General features: G+C 40.4%; 1 protein-coding gene across 4 annotated transcripts in view; it reads right to left on the minus strand.

The window, feature by feature from the left end:
* The window catches only part of Osmr (oncostatin M receptor), a 63,838-nt gene that overhangs the window by 26,828 nt on the left and 10,220 nt on the right, over window positions 1-26,790 (minus strand). For all 4 annotated transcript variants that reach the window (XR_005881579.1, XM_040757584.1, XM_040757582.1 and 1 more), the window contains exons 2-9: window positions 25,411-25,495; window positions 17,803-17,972; window positions 11,596-11,767; window positions 8,749-9,027; window positions 5,215-5,350; window positions 4,404-4,555; window positions 1,126-1,268; window positions 355-508 (exon numbers count right to left, since the gene is read on the minus strand). Coding sequence is in view for 3 of the 4 variants with exons in the window: in XM_040757584.1 (XP_040613518.1) it covers window positions 355-508; window positions 1,126-1,268; window positions 4,404-4,555; window positions 5,215-5,350; window positions 8,749-9,027; window positions 11,596-11,767; window positions 17,803-17,972; window positions 25,411-25,483 (1,279 nt within the window). In the remaining variant the exon portion in view is untranslated. The remainder of the gene's footprint in view (window positions 1-354; window positions 509-1,125; window positions 1,269-4,403; window positions 4,556-5,214; window positions 5,351-8,748; window positions 9,028-11,595; window positions 11,768-17,802; window positions 17,973-25,410; window positions 25,496-26,790) is intronic.

Below are 26,790 nucleotides of genomic sequence, written 5' to 3' on the forward strand. Positions count from 1 at the left end.
GGGATGAATCACTTATTAGTAAAGATGACTGTCCCAAAGACCATGCATTCCCAAGGACAGTCTGATGCAGTGTGATGTGAGGCCAGTGATTTCCAAGACACTGATACATTCTTTTGTCCCCAGTCCTGAGTCAAAGATCCACACTCAAATCCAAAGTGAACCCAGGAGTAGCAAAGAAACTACCTGAGAAAACGTACACTGGAAATAAAGCTCTTATCAAATGCCCATGCTCCCTTCCCTTTGCCTTAGTACTTTCCTCTTGGTGTTTGGCACAAATCAGAGCTCTGAAGGAAGTTGACCCATGCGTATCGTGAGGCTTAGACTGTGAGTTCAATGCCAGGGAGCCCCACGTACCCGCCTCAGGTGTGCTGAACGCCTTTTGAGCCCAGTCACTCCATTTCCAGAAATGGTTGGCATCCGCACAGCGCACACGAGCCTTGTACTCTGTGTCCGGCTCCAGATCACTGAAGAGGTAGCTCGCACTCATGTGGACAGAAACGTTGCACTCCTGAGTCAAGAAGGTGAAGGAAAAACAAAGACTGCAAAGCCGAATCAGAACATGGCCATCTCTGATTTAGAAGGCTGAGTCTTCTTCAGAGGGAAAATTTTTTTCCTTAAGATTTTCTTTTCAGCGCTAAATGTTTAGATCAATGTCAGGACCCCTTTCAAACGATAATCCATACTGTGAACAAATGTTGAAATAAAGGCCTGATTGATTGATTTTTCTTATTTTTAGATTGTTCTGTTTGGCTTTGGTAAGGTCTTGTAAGGTAGCCCTGGTTAAATTGGGACTCACTATGTACGTTAGGCTGGCCTCCAATTTACAGTAATCCTCCTGCCTCTGCCTCTCAAATGCTAAGGTTTCAGGTGTTACCCAGCATGTTTGTCCTGAAATAAGACATTTTTTTGTTTGTATTTTGGTTGTTCTTATATATGGAGTCTCATTATGTAGCCAAAGCTAGCTTCAAACTTGTGATCTCCCAAAATTAGCCTCCTGAATACTAGGATTATAGGTGTGTGACACTGAGGTTAAATAAAAAAGGAAAAAAAAAGGCTTATGTGGCTATCTCTCGGTTTAGGAATATCAAGAATTTGTAAAAGTAGGAGACAAATAAATGTTCTTACATGTATCACTTCTGTTTCATGCTGGAGTTCAACTTGACACAATAGTATGTAGTTGTCTCCACGGGAGTGCATCTTCCAGGTCATGTTGGCTTTTTTAGCATCTACAGTTTCCAGGGTGACATCATGGGGAGCCTTTAGATGAACTGCCAATAAGAGGAAAAAGGAACAGAGGAGAGAATCAAGCAGATACAAAGAGAGCTCAGTAGAAGCAATTCATTCTGCCACTTGTTTGTTCACCAGTGCTTTTTGTTTATGTTTAAGAAGACACAAACACTGGACTTGCTGACAATATGTACTGTGTTCAGTATACAATCTTACTCACTCACCAGTTACATTATATATATTATGTTGGCTTAAACACGGAAGTAAAATACAAAAAGTAACTACACATAGACTCTTAAAATTAAGTATTATCAATCGGGTTGTGGAGCAAGAGTCAAAACTTAAAGAAAACAGCTAGTGGAGGAACATTATAATGTGACCTGAGTCTAACTAAAATAATATTAACAGTGTCAAAGGAAATAACCCTTAAAAATCCAATATACAAAACATCCCAGAATAATGTCACCAAGGGAAAAGATCCTCAACAGATGCTCCAATAACCCATGTGATAAAATTGCTACACAAGTGTTTGAAATAGGTTCATGAGCCAAAGTCAAACAGATGAAATGCATGGAAGGAAAACAGTTCTCAGCAGAGAAACTGGAACTAATAAAGGGAAAAAGAAATGGGGAAATAATGCAGGGGAAGGTTTAGGTGAGAAGAGATATGCTGAGGAATGACTTCTTAAGAACTAGGAGGGGAAAGGAATGATCTTCCAAAGCAAGAAGAATTCAAGATAAAGTGGTGCATGGTAAAGATGAAATATCTGGATAATTGGACTTTCTGAAGAACACCTCAGAAGGGAGCTAACAAGAGTATGGTTCAGCCTTTAATCTTCCCTATTGGCAATATGGCAGATTCTTGAGCAAATGTGGAAAACTGTAACTCAAAGATCTTTCTTTAAAACATTCAGAATTACACACTGAAAGGACATTCCATGACACTAAAAGGATCAACCTAAAACAGACAAACTCCAGTACAATTGCTGGAATTTAAAGAAATAAATCCTATGGTAGCTAGCCCAAAAGATCAAGTGTTTAATAATGGGTAAAACCACATGGCCAGTACTTTTGGATATTTATCGTCTTCTCTATGTCACTAGAAAGTGCAGAAATGGAGTTCATTAAACACAAGGGAGACGGTGTTAAATTTTAAACCCAGTCAGCCTGACTTTTAAATGCAAAGATAAGAGTCCAACTTTGACATTCAAGGATGCATGGGACTACTGTTCCATCAGCCATTTCTAAAGAACACCCTAGAGAGAGAACTTCAAATAACAAACATGTGTAGACAAATTTTTGCATAAGCTAAAAGACCCAACAATGTTTCTTAAAGGAATAATATAAATACAAATATAATATTGTAAGATAAGATGAGAGAGACTTATTATCTTTTAGAAATTTCTGGAGTCAGCTGGGTGGTCATGGCTCATACCTTTAATCCCAGCAAAGGCAGAGTTAGGCAGATCTTTGTGAGTTTGAGGCCAGTCTGGTCTACAGAGAAATTGCTGGAGTGGTTATAAATTTTTAAATGTGAAAACTTTAAAGTATTATGAACAAATATAAAAATCATCATGTTCCATGCATTGGAAGGCTTAGTATCACAAAGACACTAATTTATCCAAGTTACAATTGTAGATTTAATGTAAATCAAAAAGTGCCAGAAGAGGTTTTCATGGAATTTGACAAGTGAGCCCCAGGGTTTATGTACAAGAGAGAGTATAACAACTGCAATGACAGGAACCTACCTGGCAAAGGGCATCGAGAGACTTAGCATCATCCAGACCCACTGCAATTGAAGTCCACAAAATTAGAGGGGGGTATTATTGTGGGAAGATAGAAACTGTCCAGGAGTCTATGACTCCAATATGAGAGTTCATAACAGGAAGAGTTGGCCTGTTAAATCAGTTGGGAAATAAAAGCTACTAAATAAATAGAAATGAACAAGTGGTTCTTCTATAATCAAAAACTTCATTGCTACATCCCAACTTTATTTGATATACAAAATAAGACATTTATATTTAAAAACACTTTTAAAACTCAGTAAAAGATTATAAATGACTGTATTTCTGACTTTGACCTTGAGATGAGAAAGGAATTCTTTAAAGAATTTTGTTACACTTTTCTATGTTAAAATTGAGATCGTTTATTGTCAATAGGCATGCATTAAGAACTACAAACTAAGTGAAGATATTGTCAATATAGGAGCCAATAACAAAGGGTCTGCATTAAGAATATATGAAAAACTCTCACCAATGGAAAAACTTAACAACTCATAAAGGAATGAATTAATAACAGAATCAAGCACACCATAAAAGAGAAAATGGATATATTTCCAGTATAAGAAGAGATATTTAAATTTGTAACCATCAAGAAATACCATTTTATGCCCAGTTCAATTGGCAAAAATAAAAAGTGATCCAACAAGCTTAGGGAGAATAAGTAAGTCCATAGAATGAGGGTGTAACCAGGAAAGCAACTTTGGAACATGGTTTGAGAAGTAAGCACTCAGGAAGACTATGTCTCTACCTGTTCATTCTTAGGTACACACTAAAAAAGAAGTCCATGTGTATGGATACATGTAAAATTCTAATAGTAATAAAAACAGTACCCCAAGCAAAACATGATACAATTTGCAAGTCATTGAAAGAGATGAATGAAATAGTGTACATTTCCATGAAGTGCTACATAGTAGCACAGCAAAGAGAGCACAGCAATGTGCCCCAGTTCTTGCAGATCATGGCAACTTACTATTATATAAGAAGTAACTACTAGATAGCTATAGATGGCTTGATATTCAATAAGACCAAAACCTCCAAGATCTTTAGAACAAATAGGAAATGAGAACACAAATCTAAATTCCTACGCACAAGCATTAGACAATTTTGGTGGAAGAAGAGTAAAGAGAGTGGTTCTGGAATAGACTGTGCAATAAGTACACATCAGAATGCTAGTTTTAAATTTGTTAGAAAACTCATTGATACTTGAGATATGATCAAAACAAGTGCTTGTGAATGTACACATTCAAGAGAGTATGTGTGAGCAAATAGAAGTATGAATGAAGATGAGCTTCACTAGGATTGTGCACTAGGCCAACATCTACTGTGCATTCATTGGATCTCATTGCACAAAATGGTATGTTAATATCCATCATGGACTGTGGCATCGCTGTCTCACCTCTATGAGTCAAGTTAAAAATGATGTTGACACTTCTTTTCCTTAGGTTGTTTTCAGTTGTGAGTGTGAAGTTATATGTTTCCTGTGATTCTTCAGTGATTTTCCAGTTATGTGAATTTCTGTGGTCAGAAAGCTCACTTCTTCCAGAGAACCTTAAAAAATGGAACAAAACAAGACAACAAAGACAGTTTAAACACTTCCACCAAAGCAGATTTATCCTGATCCCTTAGAACTTTTAAGCTGTGAATACACTGTTCTGTCACCATTGTTCTGTTGCCAATAATAAAAACATTTCTATGCATTTTCTATATGGGATGAAATTTTCTTGTGGGTATTAATCTAGTTCAATATTCTTAATATTTTAGAAAAATTAGGGAAAGTCATATCAATAGATTATACTATCTTAATACAAAGATACACGATTGATTATTCTTATTTTTATTGTACATGTTCTTTCAGAGCACATCAAGTAGAAAGTCCTATTCCCCTTATAGACACTAAAAGATTTCCTTGTGATTCTAGCAGGCAGTTCTAAAATATTTGTACACATTTTCTGCAATATAGTTCTCATTGTGCTCTATGGTTTTTTGTTTTTTGTTTTGTAAAATAGACTTGGACATTTTCTAAAGACACTTTCATATAGGGTTGACTAAAAAGGGTAGGAGTCAGAAGCTCATCCAGAAGAAAGAAGACATATTCAAGATTATGTGTGTCTTCTCTAAGGGTGGGCGATTCGCTAAGGGAGAATTGCTTGTCCTGTCATGATTAAACAAGGAAGACCCTGCAGATGATGTAACCAGAGTAGACTCACGATTCATATAAAGTGTAGTTTTGAGAATCTTGTTGAGACCAGGTCAAAGCAGTATCTACCCCGGGTTCCCACGAACATTTCAAAGTCTTAAAGTCTTGGGTTTCACAAGAAAAATTCTTGGGTTCCTCAAGTACCTCTGTCCATACAAAGAAAAAGATGAAAGATAATACATAGATTAGTAGTTATGGGTTAACTCAAATTGCCAGCCAACAGATTTATAGTAATATAGCGTCCATGTGTTTCTTTGGGGCAGAGACTAGCAATGGGACCAGCCAGGCAAGAAAACTCACATTATAAAATGGCACCCTCAACGTGAGGCACAAATTTCAATTTGACAAAACCTTAAAAAGGGATTTTAGAAATGAACAAAGTCAAGCATGGCTTCTTAGTAGCAGCATTTTCTTTGGTGGGCTCTGTTTTGATAGAGACAAGCAGAAACTTGCGTGGCTTCCTTAAGGGAGTCTTCCTGACTCGGCATAAATGGAAAAACTGCACAGCTATTTTTAGAGGCCCTGATAACAATTGAATGATGTGTATGAGAAGCTGGCAATGACAGCTCAAAGCCAACAGCATGCTGCTTGATGGCAGCATAGACCAAGGCAGTGAACACAGCTCCCAGTGCTGGCAGTAAACATACCCCCACCATCTTGTTAAATGGTTATGGTTAATGGCAATGATTAAAACAGCTGCGCTTTAAATTTAACAATGATGTTTAGCAGGTAGAAGACTCATGGCTAGAAAAAGAAAAAGATTTACAGTAAAGACAGATTCAGATGAAGAAAAACCTCAGAAAATTTTACAGTGTGTTTAAAAATATGTGTAGGCTTGGTAGAGAAAAGAAAAAGGAAAATAAGAAATAGAATATCTGGGTGTGGTGTCACACACCTTTAATCCTAGCACTTGGGAGGCAGAGTCAAGCAGATCTCTGTGATTTCAAAGCTACCTGGTGTACAGAGTGAGTTCAAGGGCAGCCATAGTTACATAGAGAATTCCTGTCTCAAAACAGGAAAAAATAAAAGTAAAAGAAATAGAGTAATAAAAAAAACCATGTAAAGAAGGAAATTACACAGAGTCTGGATACTACATGCTATTGTGTTGTCTTGAGTTGTTTGACTACTGGGGAAATAGCAACAACTGCTAAAAGAAAATATGCTTGATTAATCCAATTTATATACTTTAAAAATGCCTTGATTTCAAATTTTAAGTATAAGGATATGTTACTTTGGAAAAGAGATTTTACTTGTGATTCCACAGAAAATTAAAAGCTATGGATTCCTTCCAGACTAATATGGCTTGATGAAACAAGTTCCCTGAAACAGTGGCCCAGGTGATCCAACATTCAGAACAGCTGGAACAAGGCAGCCTTGCCAACCACTAGAACCAGGAGTTCTGGGTCTTCTTAGAATCCCCAAGATAGCGCCCCTTATCAGCAGGAAGTGGTTTGGAGAGAAAGATGCCCAAAATACCAAATATTGTTTACAAGTGTTTGTTTTCATTTAAATTTGGTTGGTTATAAATGGTTATGGGTCACAACCAATCTCTTTCTAAAAGGAAAAAAGGGAATATGACATAGAAATGAATACTTTGTATTGGAATGGATTTTCATTTATTGATACAAATTTAAGGTCAATTTTGTGATATGTATATTTCTCTTGTTTAGGCATTGTGTTTACACAGATCTTTTAAAATATAATGCATAATTAAATACAGATTGTATATAGTCACCTATAATAGTAAAAACTTATTATAGTTAGGTTTTCTAGATATACAGAGATAATTTGAGTGGATAGTCTGCAAACCTTTCAAAGACAGTCAAAATATAGCATTTAAAATGGTTTATTAGGGTTTTTCATGACAGTGAGACACAACTGCTCCTGGTAACACCAATTAAGTCTGAGAGGAAGATGGGCATAGAAGAAACTCATTATGGAATTTGCTTTCAATATGATGAGACTAGCCATTTGGGCAAGAAATTGTTCTTGCCTAGAATGTCTGACTGTATGCTGTATAAAGTAGATATATAGGACCCACAGGAAAGTGACTGTTGATTTGTAAAACAAAATGGAACAGTCCTGAAGGGTTCCTGCTTCATGGAAGAATCTGCCAGACATTCTGCAGGACACAGAGAAAAATGACTGACAAACTGCCAACGCAGGCAGACACTTTAAAATTTCCTGCTTCACTGAGAAGTCTGCCAGACACATTATGGCCTATGGGCTGAAGATGGATGCCCCAACATTTCATAAGAACTTTGGGTGACTGTTCAGGTATCGACATGTCTCTGTCAGTTCTAGAGTTTATATACTATCCTTCTGTGGTCTTTAATGGAGTTGTAGACAGATAATTATGGTTATAGTTTTCCTTAGCTAGGATTAAAGATAAGTTACGTATAAGACTTTAGATTCATAAAGATAGGATAGATGATAAAATATTTCCTATAAATTTTGCCAAATGTTAATGAGCTAAATACTGTTCATACTTGATAACTGCTTTATCATATATAATTTTACTATGTTAAAGTTAAAATCCTTCTTTTTTCTTAGACAGAAAAGAGGAGATGATAGGGAATGTTCTTCTGTATATATGTTTCTCTTATTCGTTAGTGAATAAAATGCTGATTGGCCAGGCAGGATGATAGGTAGGATTAGGAGGCAAGGAGGATTCAGGGAAGTGTAGGCAGAGAGGAGTCATCATGAGATCTCAGGAAGTGACATAGCTGTGCAGAATCAGTATGTAAGCAGGGACAATCAGAAAACCGCTCTCTTCTCTGCAGAGATGTAGCAGGCAAAGGAGTTGCAGGCCCAGCATTCCCAGTAAGCCAAGATCACATGGAAATACATAGATTATGTAGTTATGGGTTAAGAATAAGAAGCCTGACTCACCAGCCAACCGCTTTATACAAAAAAAAAGAGAGAGAGAGAGAGAGAAAATGATATTGACCACTGTTGTTGAACTAATACACTGGGACTAGAAGCTACCAATATTCATGGATTCTCTACCATCATAATACCCATTCAAGGAAATGACCAAGAGGACAGACATAGCCAAGAGACAGGGTCAACATAGGTCTTTGGACCTCTGTGCACCATATCCTGAAACCTCTCTCCTTTAATACTATTGGTTCTAGGAATAAAACTGTTAGCAATAAAACAGGAAACAATAGGAAATCCTGGGAGTATTGCTCTGGGTATTATTTTCAAAACCTCTTTTGGAAGACTTGTAAAATTGAAGGAAACTGAAACCACATGTGAACATATTTCTGTGCCTCCTGGTACATGAGATCCAAGGTGTTTCATAGGAAATAAGAAGGAAGCAGACCTAATACAGTGGTTCTCACCCTGTGGGTTGTGACACCCACAGCGGTTGCATATCAGATAACCTGCATGTCAGATATTTACATTACAATTCATAACAGAAGCAAAATGACAGTTATGAAGTATCAAAGAGATAATTTTTATGGCGGGGGGGGGGGGGTCACCACAACATAAAGAACTGTATTAAAGTTTCACAGCGTTAGAAAGGTTGAGAACTTACTTGAGACAAAGAGAACAGTACCAAATGGCGTTTTAGTGGCATTCATGGCTTGACAATAGATGTTTGTCCCTGAGTGGCTATGGAAAACAACATTATTCAACTTTATTAATGATACATGTGAATCAAGTTGTTCTCCATGGATTGGCTCTTTTTGCAACATACAGGATACATTATATAGATACTGTCCATACAGCAAACAGATGGTGACATTGGAGCCTTCTTCCAACAGCTTGCTTTTAGGAAATATTAATAATGTATTAGGTGCAACTGAAACTTGTACTGTAAGACAAAAAAAAACCTTGGTTAGAGTCTTACTCAGATTTCAAGACAAATCCCCTCCCACTCCCTGTAGTTAATATAGTTTTATTCTATATTCTTGGGAAAATAGCAGCCTAAGCTTTCACATGATTCCTGGACCGTTTTGTGGGTCCAAACCAATCCTTTCCGCCGTATCACCTTTTGTCATACTGTTCCATCTAAAACAGCATCACTATCATCACTTCCGGTTATTGGACGTTGCTATTGGGTTAATCAAGATGAGAAGACCTTCTCACTATGGGTGGTGTTGGAACTAAACACCAGGCTGACCCCGCCCCCTGACAACGGGTGGGGCATGTACCCGGGACATCACTCGTTACTGGGCTGCATAAGGACTCAGTACGCATATGCAAGCTTCCCTTTTTTTCACTCTTCCACTTCACTCTCTCCTCCTCTCTCTCTTCTCTTATCCTCTTTGTCTCTCTTGTTTTCTCTGCCCCCCCTCGTTCTCCCACCCTGTAATAAACTCTATAGTTAATACACTATCTGTGGTTCGTGTCCCATCTAGCGCGTACTTAAACAAAAGAACAACAGGTGGCGCCAGTCCCTGGCTGGGGTCCTGGACTGTATGAAATGGAGAATGGGAGCCAAGCACTAGCATTTCTGTCTCCTGATTGTGGGTGAGATGCAATCAGCTGCTGCGAGCTCCTACCAACCGGACCACCCATGCCATCATGGACTACACCCCTGAACAAACAATCTCCCCCTTGAATGGCTTAAACACAGCTAAAATTTGCCCAGCCCCAAAGCCATGCCTCTCTCTATCACACTGAGTCACGTCTTCTCCCCCTTCCCAGAAATACTGCTCACTCAGTTTCCATCTCCTACTCCAGTCTTTTCTTTGCTGTGACCTGTGACATATCAAAAATCCTTAGGGCTCTCCCTCTTTGAAGGAACTTCCTCCCTGCTGCCACCTTCCCCCTAGGTGGCCTTTTAGAAGAAGCTTTCCCCTAATTGAGACTCAGACTTCACTGCCTCACCTTTGTCCTTAGCCTGATTTAGCCTGGCTGGTCACCTATTAGGCCACTAGATATTGCTGTCACTGACCTCACCTATGCCAAGTGCCCTGCGCCTAGCTTCTCTGAAGGTTTCCTCCACATGATTCTACTGAACAACCATGATTGAGAAACATCCCCCTGAGGGTCAGGATTTTCATTTATTCTTTTATAAATTTTACTGTCACAGTTTTGAAGACATCTAGTCCATTTTACCAAAATTGTTTATAGCACATTTATTTCATTTTCTCTTGCTGTTGTTTGCTTGTTCTGAGATGGGATCTCACTACATATTCTTGGCCAGCTTTGAACTCACTATATAGTACATTCAATTCATACAAGGCATTTATGTTAACCTCTGACTCACCTAGTGAGCACTGATTATGTGTTAATATGCATGGCTTTTTTTTTTTACTATTTTAGGCAGTGTGTGTGTGTGTGTGTGTGTGTGTGTGTTCCAGCAGTAAGACACAGTTGTGAAATACAAGGTTTATGTAGGTTCTTTACTTTCCCTGGACCTCATTTTCTGTATTTGTCAAGTGGGAATAAAAATAAAGCCTATTTCTTAGGGTTAATGTGATAGCTAAACCAATGTTTAGTGTTTGAAACTGCAGAATGTATACTTATTTTTAATGCTATCAATGTATGCATTAAGCTGTTCCTGGGTTAATAAGTTGCTAGTTTCAGTTAACAAATTTGCATTGATGCTTGGCAAAGGAATGATTATATTAGTAGAATTTATATAACATGTCAGGCTATCTAGCAAGGAGTAGAGATGCTACTGCTGTAGATCTGGCCTGTAGCCTCGTGGAACATGAGAATCTATGGCCCACTCTAAATTTTGCCTACAACATTGTTCAATGATCAACACGAAAAGAGAGTTAAGGTTATTTGTCCACAGTTCTGTCACTGTAATGAAAGGCTGCTTTCCTTTTCCTCATATTGCTCCCTGCCTCTAAACTGAGGACTGACCAATGAGCCAAGTCAAGTGTGCCATCTGTTTAGTAAATAAAGTTTTATTGATACACAGCTGCCCTCACATTTGTTTACACATTGTCTAAGGCTGCTTTCTGAAGATTTAAGTGCCATAGTCTCAAAAGAAACTGTTGGGTCCTTTATGGAAACATTCCCAATACATGTACTGTGTGTGTGTGTGTGTGTGTGTGTGTGTGCGAGTGCGCATGTGCACACACAAGCATGTATTTGAATGTGTGTGCTGTTTTAATAAAAACGCATACACAACTTTAAAGTAAACATATTTTGCATATTTGGAAAATGAATGCAAAATTATCTGAATCACAAAATTAAATCACATAATTAAATTAATTCAGGGATAAAACTTCAGCCATCTAGAGCTCCATGGGGAATTTCAAAGACACTTTTTAGTTCTATTGCGACCAAATGAAAATAATGCGTGTCAACTCAGGGGCTTTTAGAGGTACTGGAATATCCTTCAGTTGACTACTGATCTCTGAGTTACACTAAATCTGATTATTGTTGTGACCGCTTCACTTGTAACCATTTTACTTCTTACCACTGACTTCTTTCCAGGAACTCCAGTTGCTCCAAGAATTCTGTGGAGGGTAATTGGCATCGTCTACCATAGCCCTGATTCTTATGAAATGTGTTACACATTCCAAGGGGATTTCAGACTTCCAGTTCCAATGCAGAACTTGGTTCCGCTTCACAGTGGTGCTGTAATCCTCCTAAAATGAATGAAATATTTGCATCCTGGAAAATTATTATTCCAAAAGACAAACTTCTACCCTGCTTTGACTCCACCACGCTGCTAAGTTAAGTCCATTCCTAATCCATCACTTCCTTGCTCTGATGTCTGTAATGGCAGCTATGGCCTCCTGTCTCCTCGATCCCTATGACTGTCATATTGCCCAGTGGCCCATACAGATCAAGTGAGAGAAAAGAAAAGTCATTCAAATCTTGAACCAAAGATCTGAGACAGATATTCAACCATGCTGGTCACTTAGACCATGCTAAGAAAATTCTAGAAAACTAATTAACTGAATTGTCCTTTTAGAAGTAAGCAATATTTTTAAACTCATTTTAGCCAGGGTTAGATTAGACCAACTAAATTTGAACAAACAGGGAAATCTTCCATGGCACTCTGGGAACACTAACATCTCCAGAAGTGGTCCTTGTTTTTCTCTCTTGTCCTTTCAAAGGTGGTGGCCAGATGGACTACATCCCTCCATAAAGTCCCCTCTGTCAGAACCATAGGACTTAGAGACACAAATCAAACAGCATTCCTTCCTCATAGTGTTCTTTAAGGACCTACTCCAGGTGAACTAGGTCTTAATCTATCTAAGACATTGGCATCTCTAGTCTCAAAGTTGATCAACTTCAATGGTTCCATGACATCTTTCTCTACCTTTCAAGGCTTCTACAGTTTGGTTCCCATTAGTCTGAAGGTATCCTCTCTCTGGATCCAATAGTCTACCAACATTTCTGATGGCTTATTGGGCATCTCAGTATCTGCTCATAAGGCGTTGTTGGCTTAGTGCTCTCCACTTTCCTCTGCATTAAGAATTAGCTGCATTTATTGAAGCCCAGGTCATATTCCATCTCCTTCATGAAGCCTTCTTAAATATCCCAATGTTGAAGATGGAACCTGGTGCCTCATGTTGGGTCCCAGCCCCCATGGGGGTCTCTGTGAGTTGCTGGTCAGCCAACAAGTATATCCTGTTTTCTAGTCCAAGTGCACCCTGTTTTCCAGTCCAAGCACATCCTGCTTTCTAGTCCTGGCTTACTGCCCTGGCCTTGCCCCACTGACATCAACATCTAGTTTTGAAAACATGATCTCTTCCACTTGGGGTTTTTCCACTGTGCTGCAAGCCTGTATATAAGGCTGCTCCCTCTCTACAATAGAGATAGACCTCTTAGCACTTGCAATAAAGACACACATGTGCATTCTCTTGCAATAAACGCATGCACACACATTCTCTTAGCACAAATGGCCAGACGTCTTGTCTTTCATTTCCTGATACCTCAGACATTCTCCTGATGTGTGAGCCACAGCCTCACACATGGTTACTGAGAACTCTACTGTAGAACTGTACATCAGTTTCCTATGAGAATTTTCTGCTTTTTCTTTTAAATTCTTCCCATCTCCAAACACCATAATGCCTTCCTGGAATTTACCTGTGAATCTGGTATGGACCCAAGAGAGCAGAGATCATATTTGCTTCTTCTTTGAGTCCCCCATAGCTTTAGGAACTCATTTTTGTGGGAACACCAGACCTTGAGCAGAGACCCACTTCCCCTTCTGCCTGGGAGTAGGCAGCTGTAAGACAATGTTTACTAAAAACATGTTTACTAAAAACAATACAATGCCTGGGGGCAATAAGTTCCTAGAAAAGGCCTGCCCACAGAAACCGCCATGACCTCGACCTTGTCCAAAGACTAACTGCCTCTTCTGCCACTCCCAGATCAGTTTTTGGGGTCAGGGCAGAACCAGCCAGGGTAGAGGAGAGAACAGAAGCTTCTCTGGTGGGAGCCTTTCTTAGGAAGTTTTCTTGAACCTTTTTGGGGCCTGTTTAAAGTTTTCATTACATCGTTGAACAAGTCTCTGTGTTGTCAGTCCCCGACACCCTCCGCACGGTCTCGGACACAGGCTGCGCAGCAGACGCGACACATTTTCTTTAGTGTGTCCCTCCAGAACCCCTGCCCTCTCCCCAAGTCTGTGCTGGATAGTTCTAAGTCAACTTGACACAGGCTAGAGTCATCAGAAAAAAGAGAACCTCAACTGAGAAAATTACTCCATAGGATCAGGCTGTAGGCAAGCCTGTGGGACATTTTCTTAGGGCCCAGCTCACTGTGGGTGGTACCATCCCTGATCTGGTGGTCCTGGGTTCAATACAAAATAAAGTTGAGCAAGTCAGTAAGCTGCACTCCTCCATGGCCTCTGCATCAGTTCCTGCCTCCAGGTTCCTACCATGCATGAGTTCCTGTCCTGGATTCCTTTGATGATGAATGTTAACTATTACATGGAAGGGTAGCAACCAAAAACAAACACAAACAAGAAAAAAAAAACCCTTTCCTCCCTAATTTGCTTTTGGTCACAGTATTCCATCACAGCAATAGAAACCCTAGGGAAGACACATTCCTTACAGCACCTTGAATTTCCTGGGGAAGCTAATGCGAGTCTGTACTCAGTATATGGAGCCCAGGAGTGACATGTCACCCTTGTAGACAACAATTCTTACATCCCTGTCCTGTTCAGATCACCACTCTTAAATCATGGCGATAACAGATTCACACAGCTGTGGAACAAGAACACTGTGGTTCACCCAGGTAATTTTAATTTTGTGCCTCCTTTCTACTCTCTACAGAACAGAATTTTGAAAGTGTTAATATTTCATATCAGCTTATTATTTTGCTTTATTCTTGGTTCATAAAACATATTTCTGCCTGCCTGTTTCATATTCATGAAACTTTCATTACTTAATGAATAGCCTTAAGAATTAGTTTTGGATATTGTTAAACATAAAGCAAACACTAGACAACTACAGAAGACAGAAAACTAAACTAGACGATAGTGAATTGCTACTCTGTCAGCCGGCCAGAATTGGGGTTCCCTTGTGTATCTCCCTAGATCCACCCATTTCTGCCCTGGCAGTCTCCTACAGCCAACTCTCACATCTTGCCACGCCCCTTCTTACTGCTCTCCAGGTAAACACATTTGATTGTTTTCCCACGGCCTTGGGTGGTCTTGCCCTGCACTTCCTTGCCCCAACCTGTTTCCATGTGCTCCTAGCTCACGCATGGTAGCCTGCCTTCAAATCTGGTAGCCACCCCACGCCTTTTTCTCAAGGCCTCTGATAGCTCCCATTGGGTTTCCTCAGGGATCTTGTTCCCATCTTCCATGCTAAATTCACTCCAATTCCCCTTTCATATCTTGGCTCAAAGATTCTTTCATTCAAATTGTGGCAGAAAATTAGGCCTGTAGCCCCAGCATTCACAAGGGGCCCTTACATCCCACACATCCCATTTGTGTGCTCAGCTTTTAAATGCTCACACAATGCCTGAGGTAGGCCCACAGTCCAACCTTGTGAACTAACTAATTTAGTCACGTTTCCCTAGACACTGTGGATTCTATCTAACCTCAAGTTTATGCACTGCAGTCTTCATAGTTTTGTCAATGAAGAAGATAAATTTTGACTATGCTAATCAAATTACTGATTTAAAAAAAAGTGATGAATTTGACTTTTTTTGTCATTGAAGTGGCGATCTGAATATAGCCCTTGCAGACACTAGTAGGTCACAGAAATTGGCATATACACAGGCATAGAAATATATCTGAGGTCAATGACTCATTGCTGAAGCATGAATCCTATCCCTAGATGATTCACATCCCTGGCATCTTTCCAAGCTTGAGCCGCTATTCTGCTTTCTCTTGCTGTTGACAAAAGAATACAGATAATGTCCTAGAGAAAAGAGCAAAGTTTGACCTGGGGCAGCACCATACAGTGTGGCTGTCAGCAGGGCTCTGTATGGCTAGCACTGTCAGGGAAGTGTCCTATCCCAGCTATGAGCATCTAGGCCAGTGTGGGTTTCATCTGGCTTGTTGGAGTCACAATGAATAATGGGATTGTAATCTGTCTCCCTCAGCATAAGTGGCAATGGGGTTCCTTGCTTGCACTACAAGGAACTGCCCAAGCAAAGAAGAATTTCCAGAAGGAAGTATGTTCCCACTCTTAATGGAAGAAGATCTCATGTCTCTGCTCAAGTCCAGGTACAAGAAGAGTCAGCATGTGACCATCTTCCCTGTCTGACCACGGAGGTGACGAATGAGGTTATTTCCCTGCCTCTCTTTGACGGAACTGCTAACAATTATCTGTGTGGTGGTTGTCCTCACTGCTGTACTGAGGCTGGAGCTGCATGTTTTGAGTTAAATGACATAATTGGATGGTGTAATAGTCCACCCTTGGGAATTTTAACCCCTCATAAACACAAAAATAATTTCCACATTCTGCTTTCCCATTCAAAGAGACTATATTCCGTGAATCTAATAGGGAACCAGATTTAGAAAACAAAGAATGGGGTCCACTTGTTCCATGACTAACACTACTTGCTTTTCCTGACGTGAGAACTGATAAGTATGGTCTTTTAGAGATATACGAAATAATATTCCCTTGTTCTATTGCTGTTTTGTTATGGTGATAAATGTTAATGTTCCAAAATTCCCCTCCGCACTTCTCCCCACCTTCTGTTTTGGGACCATTCTTTGTCCAATGGGACCTTTGTTGAATGTTTCTTTAGGCCCAAACCACCAACCAATACCTGTCAAAATCGCAGCAATCAGGTTTCTTAGCAGAAGGTGGGATGATGAGAAGCTACACTGATGGTGGGAAGTGCACAGCTAACTATTACACACATGCATTACTAAGGTGACATCACACGTTCAACAGCTACCACTGTGGGAAACTGCCCTCGGAAAGACAGCCAAGCAACAGACCTGCTATAAGTGGTGGACTGAGCTGGATTTTATTTATCTTGAGTCATTTGCTCAGACTTCATATTTGGTGACGGATATGGAAAAGAACTGAAGACTTTAACATTAGTGACAAGCTTAACTAGAAGGACAGACATTCTTGATTACTAAATGCCAAGCATTTGCTGCCAAGAGGAGAGGGACCTCAATAGGGCTGATGGGTCCTCAGATCACTCCTCTGTGTCCTTTATCTCCAGAATATTTCTAACTTGCCTTGATAAACTGTCCTGAAGCATCACATAATAATATCTAATGTCTGTGACCAATGTGCCCTTAGATGAGACTGTGTCAGACACATCCATTGTGTCTATCCCAAATAATTCAAAACAGAAAAAAAGTTGAAGGTTTTCTTTCATTTGGTTTAATGCAAAGGCTTATGAAGTCCAAGTTGACCTTGAACTTATTCTGTAGCATATGGTGTCTTGAACTTCTGATCACCCAGCCTCCACCTCTCAAGAAAGATTTAATCAATGAATTTATGTATTAGCAAATCCACATTCCAGGAAACAGAGGGCACTAAGTTATTGTCCAATGCAGTCCATGGGAACCTCTGTGTTGGCCAGATAGTAAGTGCTGGGATTTACTCCTTTGTGCCCTCAGCACAGGGCAAGTAAAAGGAATCCCAAGAATCCTCACTGTGAGAAAAGTTTGAGTAAGTCATTATATCATACTCAGGACAACCCAGCTCTGGGTGATCCTAAGTGGACAGAGAAGAAGAGAGGAGAAAAGAGCAAGATAATTGATCTGTAGGGGATACATAGATCCAGTATTTACAGGGACAGGCCCAGTGAATGTCTTGGGGCAAACAGTACAACAGAGAGAATCTATTGTTTTTAATAAATCCATCAAACCCAATGGACCATATTACTTTGTTTTAACTCAGCAGTTCTCAACCTAGGGGTCGAATGACCCTTTCACAGGAGTCACCTAAGACCATCAGAAAACACAGATATCTATTATAGTTCACAACAGTAGCAAAATTACAGTCATGAAGTAGTAAGAAAATAAATGTATGGGTTGGGCTTATCACGACATGAGGAACTGTATTAAAGGGTCACAGCATTAGGAAGGTTGAGAACGACTGTCTTAACTAAAATACAGGGATGCAATTCTTTAGGAAACTTGTACTGAGAGGGGAATGTTCTGGAAAAATAAGATTTTTTTGAATGGTATAAAAGACAAATCATGGCCTGGGAAAATAATTTTTAAAATATTAAGTAAAAAAATACTTACCACCCAGATGATGTTGGATGCATTCATTCTACTAATCTCTATCTGAAATCCCATTTTTAATTCTTGATGAGTAAGGTTTGGAACAGTCCACTGTAAATTCACTTGCTGAAGTTTAGACTGAATAGAAACAGTAAGAATCTCAGGAATCAACTGGAAAGGCTCGCCCAAGACTGAAAGGCCAAAAACAGGTAGAAAATAACTCTCAATGGAGGCATGGTTAAATAGGCACACATCTAAGAGAGACACCATTCAATGTGCTCACTGGTGAGCTTTGGAGAGTACGCTTACGTACACCTCCTAGCATCAGATACCGAGAAGCAGTTAGAAGTTACATCAGCAGAGGAAGAAATTAACACCACAGTGAAGCAGAAAACTTGCTCAGCAATGCACAGTGTATTAATAAGCTGGTAAACACCTACACAAATGTTTCTTTCCTGGGTAATCTAATGGATTTTAATTCATAATGGAGACAAAGAGATTTTTCCCTTAAAAATCTCATACTCTAAAATCTAAAACTAAAAATCAGTTTTTTTTGTAAATTCAGGGTTCCATGGCTTATTAGAAGGCTTGAAAGTGGAAGCGTATAATATATAGAGACATGGTTCCATGTATAATATATAGCGACATGGTTCCATGTATAATGTGTAGAGACATGGTTCCATGTATAATGTGTAGAGTCATGATTCCATGTATAATGTATAGAGACATGGTTCCATGTATAATGTGTAGAGACATGGTTCCATGTATAATGTATAGAGACATGGTTGCATGTATAATGTATAGAGACATGGTTGCATGTATAATGCATAGAGACATGGTTGCATGTATAATGTATAGAGACATGGTTGCATGTATAATGTATGGAGATATGGGTCCATGTATAATGTGTAGAGACATGGTTCCATGTATAATGTATAGAGACATGGTTCCATGTATTTCAACGTGCTGAGCTGCACACCTCCAGTAAGAATTTGGTGAACTCTTTGGGTGAGGCAGCAATAATTATAGGCACTTAATGTGAAACAAACACTTTTGACAAGGTTCCCCAATCAGAGGAAGAGCCTAATTGGAGAGACACAACAAAATCACAGAAATCGGTGAGATTGCAAGCTTAGAACAGTGTACAGTGTAATGACTCTAAAAGAACAGGAGTTCAAACATGAACAGATTTGTACAGGTCATTGACCTTCAGAAGTGCCCAGTGTCTCTCCAACTGTCTTTAAACCCTAAATAGCATCACAGCCATAGCACACATACACAGGCATCAGCTACAAGAGAGAGTGTGAGCCTGAATCCACTTGGGTTACTGCCAATTCCAGAGACTGACTTCCGCTTAAGAGAGGGAAACACCACAGAGAACAGAAAGGGATTATGCGTTGCAAATTCAACTATTCCAGCTGTTGGACTGAGGAGGGTCTGAAGTAAACTGGGGATGTTATAAAGGTTTTGGAAAGATAAAGACTCCCTTTCTAAAATCAGCTGGCGTATGCTGACCCATGTATAAGAGACACGTGCTTCTTGGCATACATTTTCCCAGTCTTTTAGCTATTAGTGATCTGAAAGTTTCCTGTACCATATTTAAAAGGCAAGAAAGTATCTACGGGAGGAGTGACTTGGTAACTAAACACACACACAGCATGAATAAAGCCAACAGTTCAGTTCCCTTGCAGCCTCTCCCCTCCACAAAGGCAAGGGAGTATCTTCCTAATAAAAATGCTAGCAGTCTGCAAAACAAGAAGGAGGGTCCCCAAATCACCAGTGCACATGTGCTATTTTTCTCATGGAGGGTATCAGTAACAATCCTGAGCATGTGTTATTTACTAGGCATGGTAGCAGCTGCTTTGCTTTTGATGTGTCAGGTAACACTGTAAAACCATAAGACAATTTTTATAATAGATAAGAAAATAGAACCCCCATGGGATTAAGTAACTTACAAAAGCTCTGTAAAACTTAAATAGTGATCTCCCTGATATCAAACAGGTGCTCCCCTTTGCTGCACTGTTTCACAACTGGTCCCTTGTCTGATCCACGGTCTCATGGGATGCAATGCCAGAGAAGTATGCTTCATGGCCTCAGCAGCATCCAGGACACTGCCGACAGAATGAGATCCCGGATGGAGCCACAGAAGTGGAGATAGGAATAAAGTGCTTTCGTGTGACTTTTCCACAGTGGAGGACTTCACATCCAGACAAGGTATTGCCCACATATGACAGAAGGTTGCAGATATAGGTTCCTTGGAAGTAACATTAATAAGAACACCCATAACATGAAAGACAGCTATTTATAGGTTCCCCTTCCTGTGGGACATTTTCCCAAATACAGTGTGGGAAGGATGGACATTCTCAGTGTGGGCACCTCAACTTTGGATTTGGCAGTGGGTCCTTCCATATAAAATGAAATGCACAAGTAACATAGGAAAAGCAGATACACTGAACTTCATCAACATTAAAGTTTGCCTATTGAAGAGTGTTATAAAGAAAATAAGACTGAAAATGGGAGAAATACTTGTAAGTCATGTGTTAGATAAGTTTCTAGTGTTCCCACTAAATAAAGAACTCTTACAAATTCACAGCAGAAAAGCAACACACTCAGTTTAAAAATGGACAGAGGACATGGAAGACATTTCTCCAAATAAAATAAACAAATGGCCAAAAAGCAACATGAAGAGATGCTCATTATCAGTCACTAAGAAAGGAAGATCAAACCCAGGATGGCATCTCAAATGAGATATCACCTCACACTCTCAAGGAAGGCTTCTGTACTCATTAACAGCATGGAAATAACACATGTGGATGAGGGTATGGAGAAATAATTAACAGCATGGAAATAACACATGTGGATGAGGGTATGGAGAAATTTGCAGTTCCTGTACACTGCAGGTGGAATGTAAAATGGCCCATCATTGTGGAAAACATTGTGGTGATTTTTCAGAAACTTACTATTGAATTATAGTGTGATCCACAATTTCACTCCTAAGTCTATATCCCACCTACGTCCCAGATGAAACCAGGGATTCAAATAAGTGTCTGCCCATGAATGTTTGGAATAGCACTATTACAGTCACCAAAGGGTGGAAATAAGTCCCATGTCATCAGTGGATGACATTCACATTGAAGGCTGTGATTTCTGCATGCAAATGACATATAATTCAGTAGTGAAAAGGAATAGAGCTCTGATCCATGTGACACATTGGATGGAACTCAAAAGCATTGTAATAAGTAAAAGAATCCAGACACAGAGTTACGTATTATATGGTTTCCCTTACTCAAAATATCCAGAATAGGTAAAGTCATAGAAACAGTCAGTGGTCTGGCATGGGGGAGTGAAGAATCAGGAGCTATTGCGTGATAGATGCCAATGTTTCCAGCAGCCAGAGGTTGTGTTTCTGGAGTTGTTAGAATATCTGGGCCCTAGCAGCATGAAGAACCATTCAGCCCCAGTAGGCCAAATAAATACACAAATAATAGCACATAGCAGAGAAAGCATGTTTATTTAGTTTGTCTATATTGGGAAGAGGAACAAAGAGGCCCAGGGACTCTATCCTGAAATGAGGCACAGGTTTAAACAGAAGGCAGGAAGCATGTATCATCATAATTAAGACATCCCAGTCAAGTGTGGTCTTGTCCATCACTGCCTCAGCTCCAGTCTGTTGGGGAATATCACTTGAATTATGTAAAGATGTGTTGCATTTGTTTCACCTTGCCTGCCTAAGGCACCTGATTGCTCTAATAAACAGCTGGATGGCCAGTAGCTAGGCAGGAGAGGGATAGGCAGGGTTAGAAGGCAGAGAGAATAAGTAGAAGGAGGAATCTTGGCTCAAGAGAAGAACGAAAAGAAGAGGAGAGAGAAAGAAAGGGACATGCCCGGGGTAAGGAGCAAGAAGCCAGGTAGCTGCCAGCCAGCCAGATACGAGAAACAGTGACAGTAAAATATAGAGAAAGAAGTAAAGGTAAAAAGTCTTGAGACAAAAGGTAGAGAAAGGGAAACAGGTGATTTAAGTTAAAGAAAAACAGCTAGCCAGAAACGAGCCTCAGCTAGGTCAAGCATTCATCACTAATATTAAATCTCTGTCATGATTTGGGAGCTGGTTGGTGGCCCAGAGGCAAAATCCTGGTACACCAGTCTCTCTGCAAGGTGTTCTAACAGTTGCTAGAACTGGGAAATCTCTTCTTGGGAAACAAGCTCCTCCTCTGGCAGACACTGGGCTTCAGCATTTCCTTTCTTCTCCCCTGTGACTCCCAGGGAAATTCCAATTCCTTGAGGAACAAATAATCTGACAGGTAAAGGGAGGGGCACAAATTTAGAGTAACTTTGCTCCCACAGGATGGTTACAGTAATATTATGAAATATTAAGTGTCACTGATGATTGACTCACTGTAACCATAAAGATACTTAATTTTATGTTATGGGACTGTTACCTCAATAGAAACTTTCAAGATACATGGTTACAATAAAAAACAAAAATAAGCTGAGCTTCTAGAATCCTGTCATCTCTCACTCTCACTAACGTGTCAAACTTAAATCACATGTTCTGACTTAAATTTTTCCACGTTGTGGTTTGTGTATGGTTTGAGTGTCCAACAGAGATTCTTGGAAACTTGGCTCTAGTGTGGGGATGGTCAAAGATGGTAGAACGATTAAGAGGTGGGGGTCTAACTAACACACTAGTGGAAATCAACACCTGATGAGATGTCAGGACCACTCAAAAGGAGGGAAATCACACCTGGTACTGGAAACTGAGCCAGTCTCCCATGGCTACTGATGCAATGTGACCAGCTACCTCACAGTCCTGCCTCTATGCCTTCCTTCCCTCTATGCCTATACTGTGCCTCAAGCTGTGAGACAAAACAAACTCTTCCTTCAGTTGCTTTCTTCAAGTATAGTAACCTGAGAGCATACTCCCCATGCTCTCTCTCTGTGTCTGCCTGACCCCTGGCTTTTCTCACCCATGATCACAACAGGTTGTATAGGCTGCCTTTCTGCCGAGGGTTGTAACAGAAACAAGAGTGTGACTAAGTCTTACTTAGCACAGGGAAATCAAGATTAGCAACACACAGTTCTACAATTGACACATGAATGAGTCAACTCCCTGTCTAACCTTATTTCTGGAAGCTCTACCCAGTTGTCCTATGTTGTTTCAACAAAGGGGAAGCTCCTGAAATTATCAGCAAGTGTGGGATGACTCGGGTACTTGAGTAACATCCATTAGAAGTATCGTGGTGGGGAAAAGAACTAAAACTCCTCCCCACTGAAGCCAGAGAGGTCAAAAGGACCATGGAGATGAATAAATGCCATCCTGCCAACTTTTCCGAGAAGCTAGTTGAGATTAATGTGTAGATGGATGACTGTGCCTAGGCTCACACCAGACCAGACCCAGGGCTTCTGGCTCCCAGGCCAGCTCTCATGCCACGACACTGGAGTATGACCAAGCCAACTGGGGACTCCATCCTAGGCTTAGTCACAGACCGTCCCACTTTCCCCACAGTTTCTCTGACCAACCCAATACTGCTGGAGGAAATAATGTGTGGCTAATTCCCAGAGTGGGATACCATGTAATAGTACTTAAAACAATGTGATTCCAAAAACATTTGACATCAAAAGGAAACATTCATTCTACTTAATGGTTTAAATTAAAAAATAATCCCCTGGAGGCAGATTATTCTCTCTCTCTCTCTCTCTCTCTCTCTCTCTCTATATATATATATATATATTTGTCTCTACACAGCATGATTTAGTCTTCATTAGAATATATACGAGAGCAAAGCAGCTCTGTGTGTAAAGGTGCTTGCGGCCAAGCCTGATAACCTGAGTTCCATCCCTGGAACTTACATGATGGAGGGAGAGACACACCCACACAACTGTCTTCCGATCTACATGCACACACACACACACACACACACATACACACACACACACACAGACACCTCTAAATGAATGTAAAATAACTAATCTCCACATATTTACAACTTTTATATATGTACACAAAAGACAGAAAAAAAGTACAGCAGGATGCTGCAGTCAACTCCTCTGGCTGATGGAAACGTGCACGGGGCCAAGTGAAGCAATAGTGCTTGGAAGAGGTTAGGTCGGATTATTTGCAGTCTCTGAATTGAGCCTGGTTAGTTGATTAAGTGGTGAGCTCACTATTGTGAGTGGAGGTATACCAGGCAGCAGACATTGAAAAAAAAAGTTCCTACAGTTCTGATGAAGACAAGATCTACCAAGGAAACCTTGCTTTGTAAAGAAAGTTGGAAACAGAAACGGAAGTTAGGTTGCCAGGAAATTAGGGAAACATGTTTGATCTAAACAATAGAAACTAAACTGCAAAGACTGACCTGAGGGCAGTAGGTTTCACATGCGGAAGACATGCCATGACCAGTCAGGTCACATCATGGGACTCTGATAGGGGAACAAACTGGCAAAAGCATAGTGAATGCTTGCTCGCTCGGGAGTGCCTCTCCACAAGGACTTGGTGCATTAGGCTGTCTCTGAACCAGGGGCTCTGATCTAAGCCAGAACATTCTTCATGCTCAGCCTCCCTAATTAGTTGCAGTGTACTTGACTTCAGCAGCAAGACAGACCAGTGAGAGAGCCCTGGCCCCTGGCAGCCCCAGCTTATGGAAGAGCTCAATTAACTGGTGCTTAAGAAGCCAGAAGAAATAGTATATTCCCCATGCCAAAACCAAACCTAGACCTAAAGGATGGAAGGCAGAACTCGAGCTATTAGCAGAACTAAATCTCCCCTTTTCCCACATAACTTTTCTTGCAGTTCTAAGAGACAAGTGAGGAATTCTTTGCATATTCTTTGCAAGTGTCAATTTCGCAAATCCACACATGGAACTCTTTGTTAAAAAGAAAACACAGCAAAGAATAAATACAGGAAGAAAAAATGTAGTTTTATACAATATGGACAAATGCGGGATAAATTTATTCACCAAGAGAAACGCTTACAAGTCTAAGAATCTGTGTTTCAATAAGTTGAATGAAATAAAGTATCCACACACATTTGATAAAGTAGTCACGTGCATGTGCATTTACGAAGTTGATTTATTCCAAACCATGGTCTTTTAGGGACAGCTAATTGACAAACATTTCCCCAATGCTGTAAACAGATTTCAGCACTTCAGATTACCTTGTACATACTTGAGAGAGTTTCTAGTGCTTCCCAGACCACAGTTGCTTTCAGCCATATTTTATAAGCCAAACAGCTCTCAGCAAGTGTGGTTAAGGGGCATTAGAACTTGTTCTAACCCAGGCACCAGAACTAGTCTGGGCTGCTCCATTTTGCTCAGCAGGGTTTGGAAGGAAATACCTTGGCAATGGTCTATATAACAGAGAGCAAGCCTGAAACGCTGCGGTCTTAGATCCACTTACAACCACACAAGTTAGCAGAGCACTGAGCAGAAAACCAAGGCTAAGGAGTGGGCTTACTAATGGTGCCATCAGGACGAGGGAGGCCATGCCCAAGGCAACTGTGGCTTCCAGAGATTTACCACATCTCATGGGAGTTAATCACCAACTTCCAGGGAAAAGAAATTGCTTCATGTTTCTCCAAAGCACCAGTTGGCTCATCTTTACACATTCTTTACTTCTGTTTTGGACTCTTACCTTCACTTAGGGATGCCTTCAGGGGCAGCACTACCAAGAGGAAGGCTGGATGAAGGACCGCAGAGAAAGCCATTGGCCTGATTGTCTGAAAAAGATGAATTGCAAGAAAGGGAATTTTATTTAGCTTTAACTGCGGGTAGGTTTTTCGGGACAGCCATGGTCAGCGATGGGACTAAACTCTTGTTCATCTTCTCCCCTTGTATCCATGTCGTCTGCCTATCGAGGAAGAATTCACATTTCCTGTTTTGTGAAATGTTCCTTGGGTCGTAAATGAGGGACGACTGACAAGAGTCAGAAGCCCTGGCCTCAAGGGGCCTGTGTACACCATGAAGATTTCCTCTGCATGGGATACTGAGGCTTGGTGGCAAGAGCTCAGTGACTAGCCAGTTCGTTTGATTCATGAAAGCAGAGCCATTAAAGCAAAAATGCAAGTTAAAAATGAAAAACTAAACAAAAGGAACGCTGATTAGAAAAAGGAAAAATACAATCCCAAAGGGCTGGGTTTTAGTTAATCACTTGCTAGGGCCAGAGAGATACCTCAGAGATTGGGAGCCCCTGCAGATGACCTGGGTTTCATGTCCAGTATCCACTTGGTGGCTCAAAATCATCTGTACCTGCAGTTCCAGGGGTCCAACACCCTGCTCTGACCTCTGCAGACACTGGGCACAAATATGACACATAGGCCTACATGCAGACAAAATAGCTACACAAAAAGTAAAATAAACCAACTATTTAAAATTTCTAAAAAATAAATTAAAAAACTAAATGAATCACCTAAGCCATCTCCATGCTTGCCCCTTCCTCTCACTGAAATTCAACCTGGAAAAGTTAGCATATTCCAGGGGGAATGGTCATTCTCATTGTTCAATACAATTTCCACTTTTTTTTTGGTTTCCATGTTTTTTTGTTTTGTTTTTTTATTTTTGCTTCTGAAGAGAATTGCAAATTGCAGGCCAAAAGAGTTCCACTGAGTCATAAGGTGTTTTGATCAGAGGACAATCTGAGAGCAGAGGGAGAAAGGCTAGATGATCTGAAAAAGACCAATTTGTTCCCAATTTAACAGCAAGCCCATTAGTTAGGGAAGCGTTAATCTTCCCTTTATTCTTCAGGACTCTGAGTCAGCAGGGAGACACACAGGAGGATTCATAGAAAGCCCATTCTGCCCTGTCCTATTGCCCGGATCTCATCCAGAGCTAGAAATTCTGTGAGTCCGGCTATGAGTTCCCACTGCCATCATCTCTGGTTGTTTTCAAATAGTGTTTTATAGGTAAACTAGAACCACAGCAGAGACAAGAACTGGGTAAAGTAAGCAATTACACGGGGTCAACAGTGCCTGCCTGGATGCTGAAGACGTAGGCAGCGTTTTCTTCACATTTCCTG

This window comes from Mesocricetus auratus, unplaced genomic scaffold (genome assembly GCF_017639785.1).
Source record: "Mesocricetus auratus isolate SY011 unplaced genomic scaffold, BCM_Maur_2.0 Super-Scaffold_100015, whole genome shotgun sequence".
NCBI classification, from domain to species: Eukaryota; Metazoa; Chordata; class Mammalia; order Rodentia; family Cricetidae; genus Mesocricetus; species Mesocricetus auratus.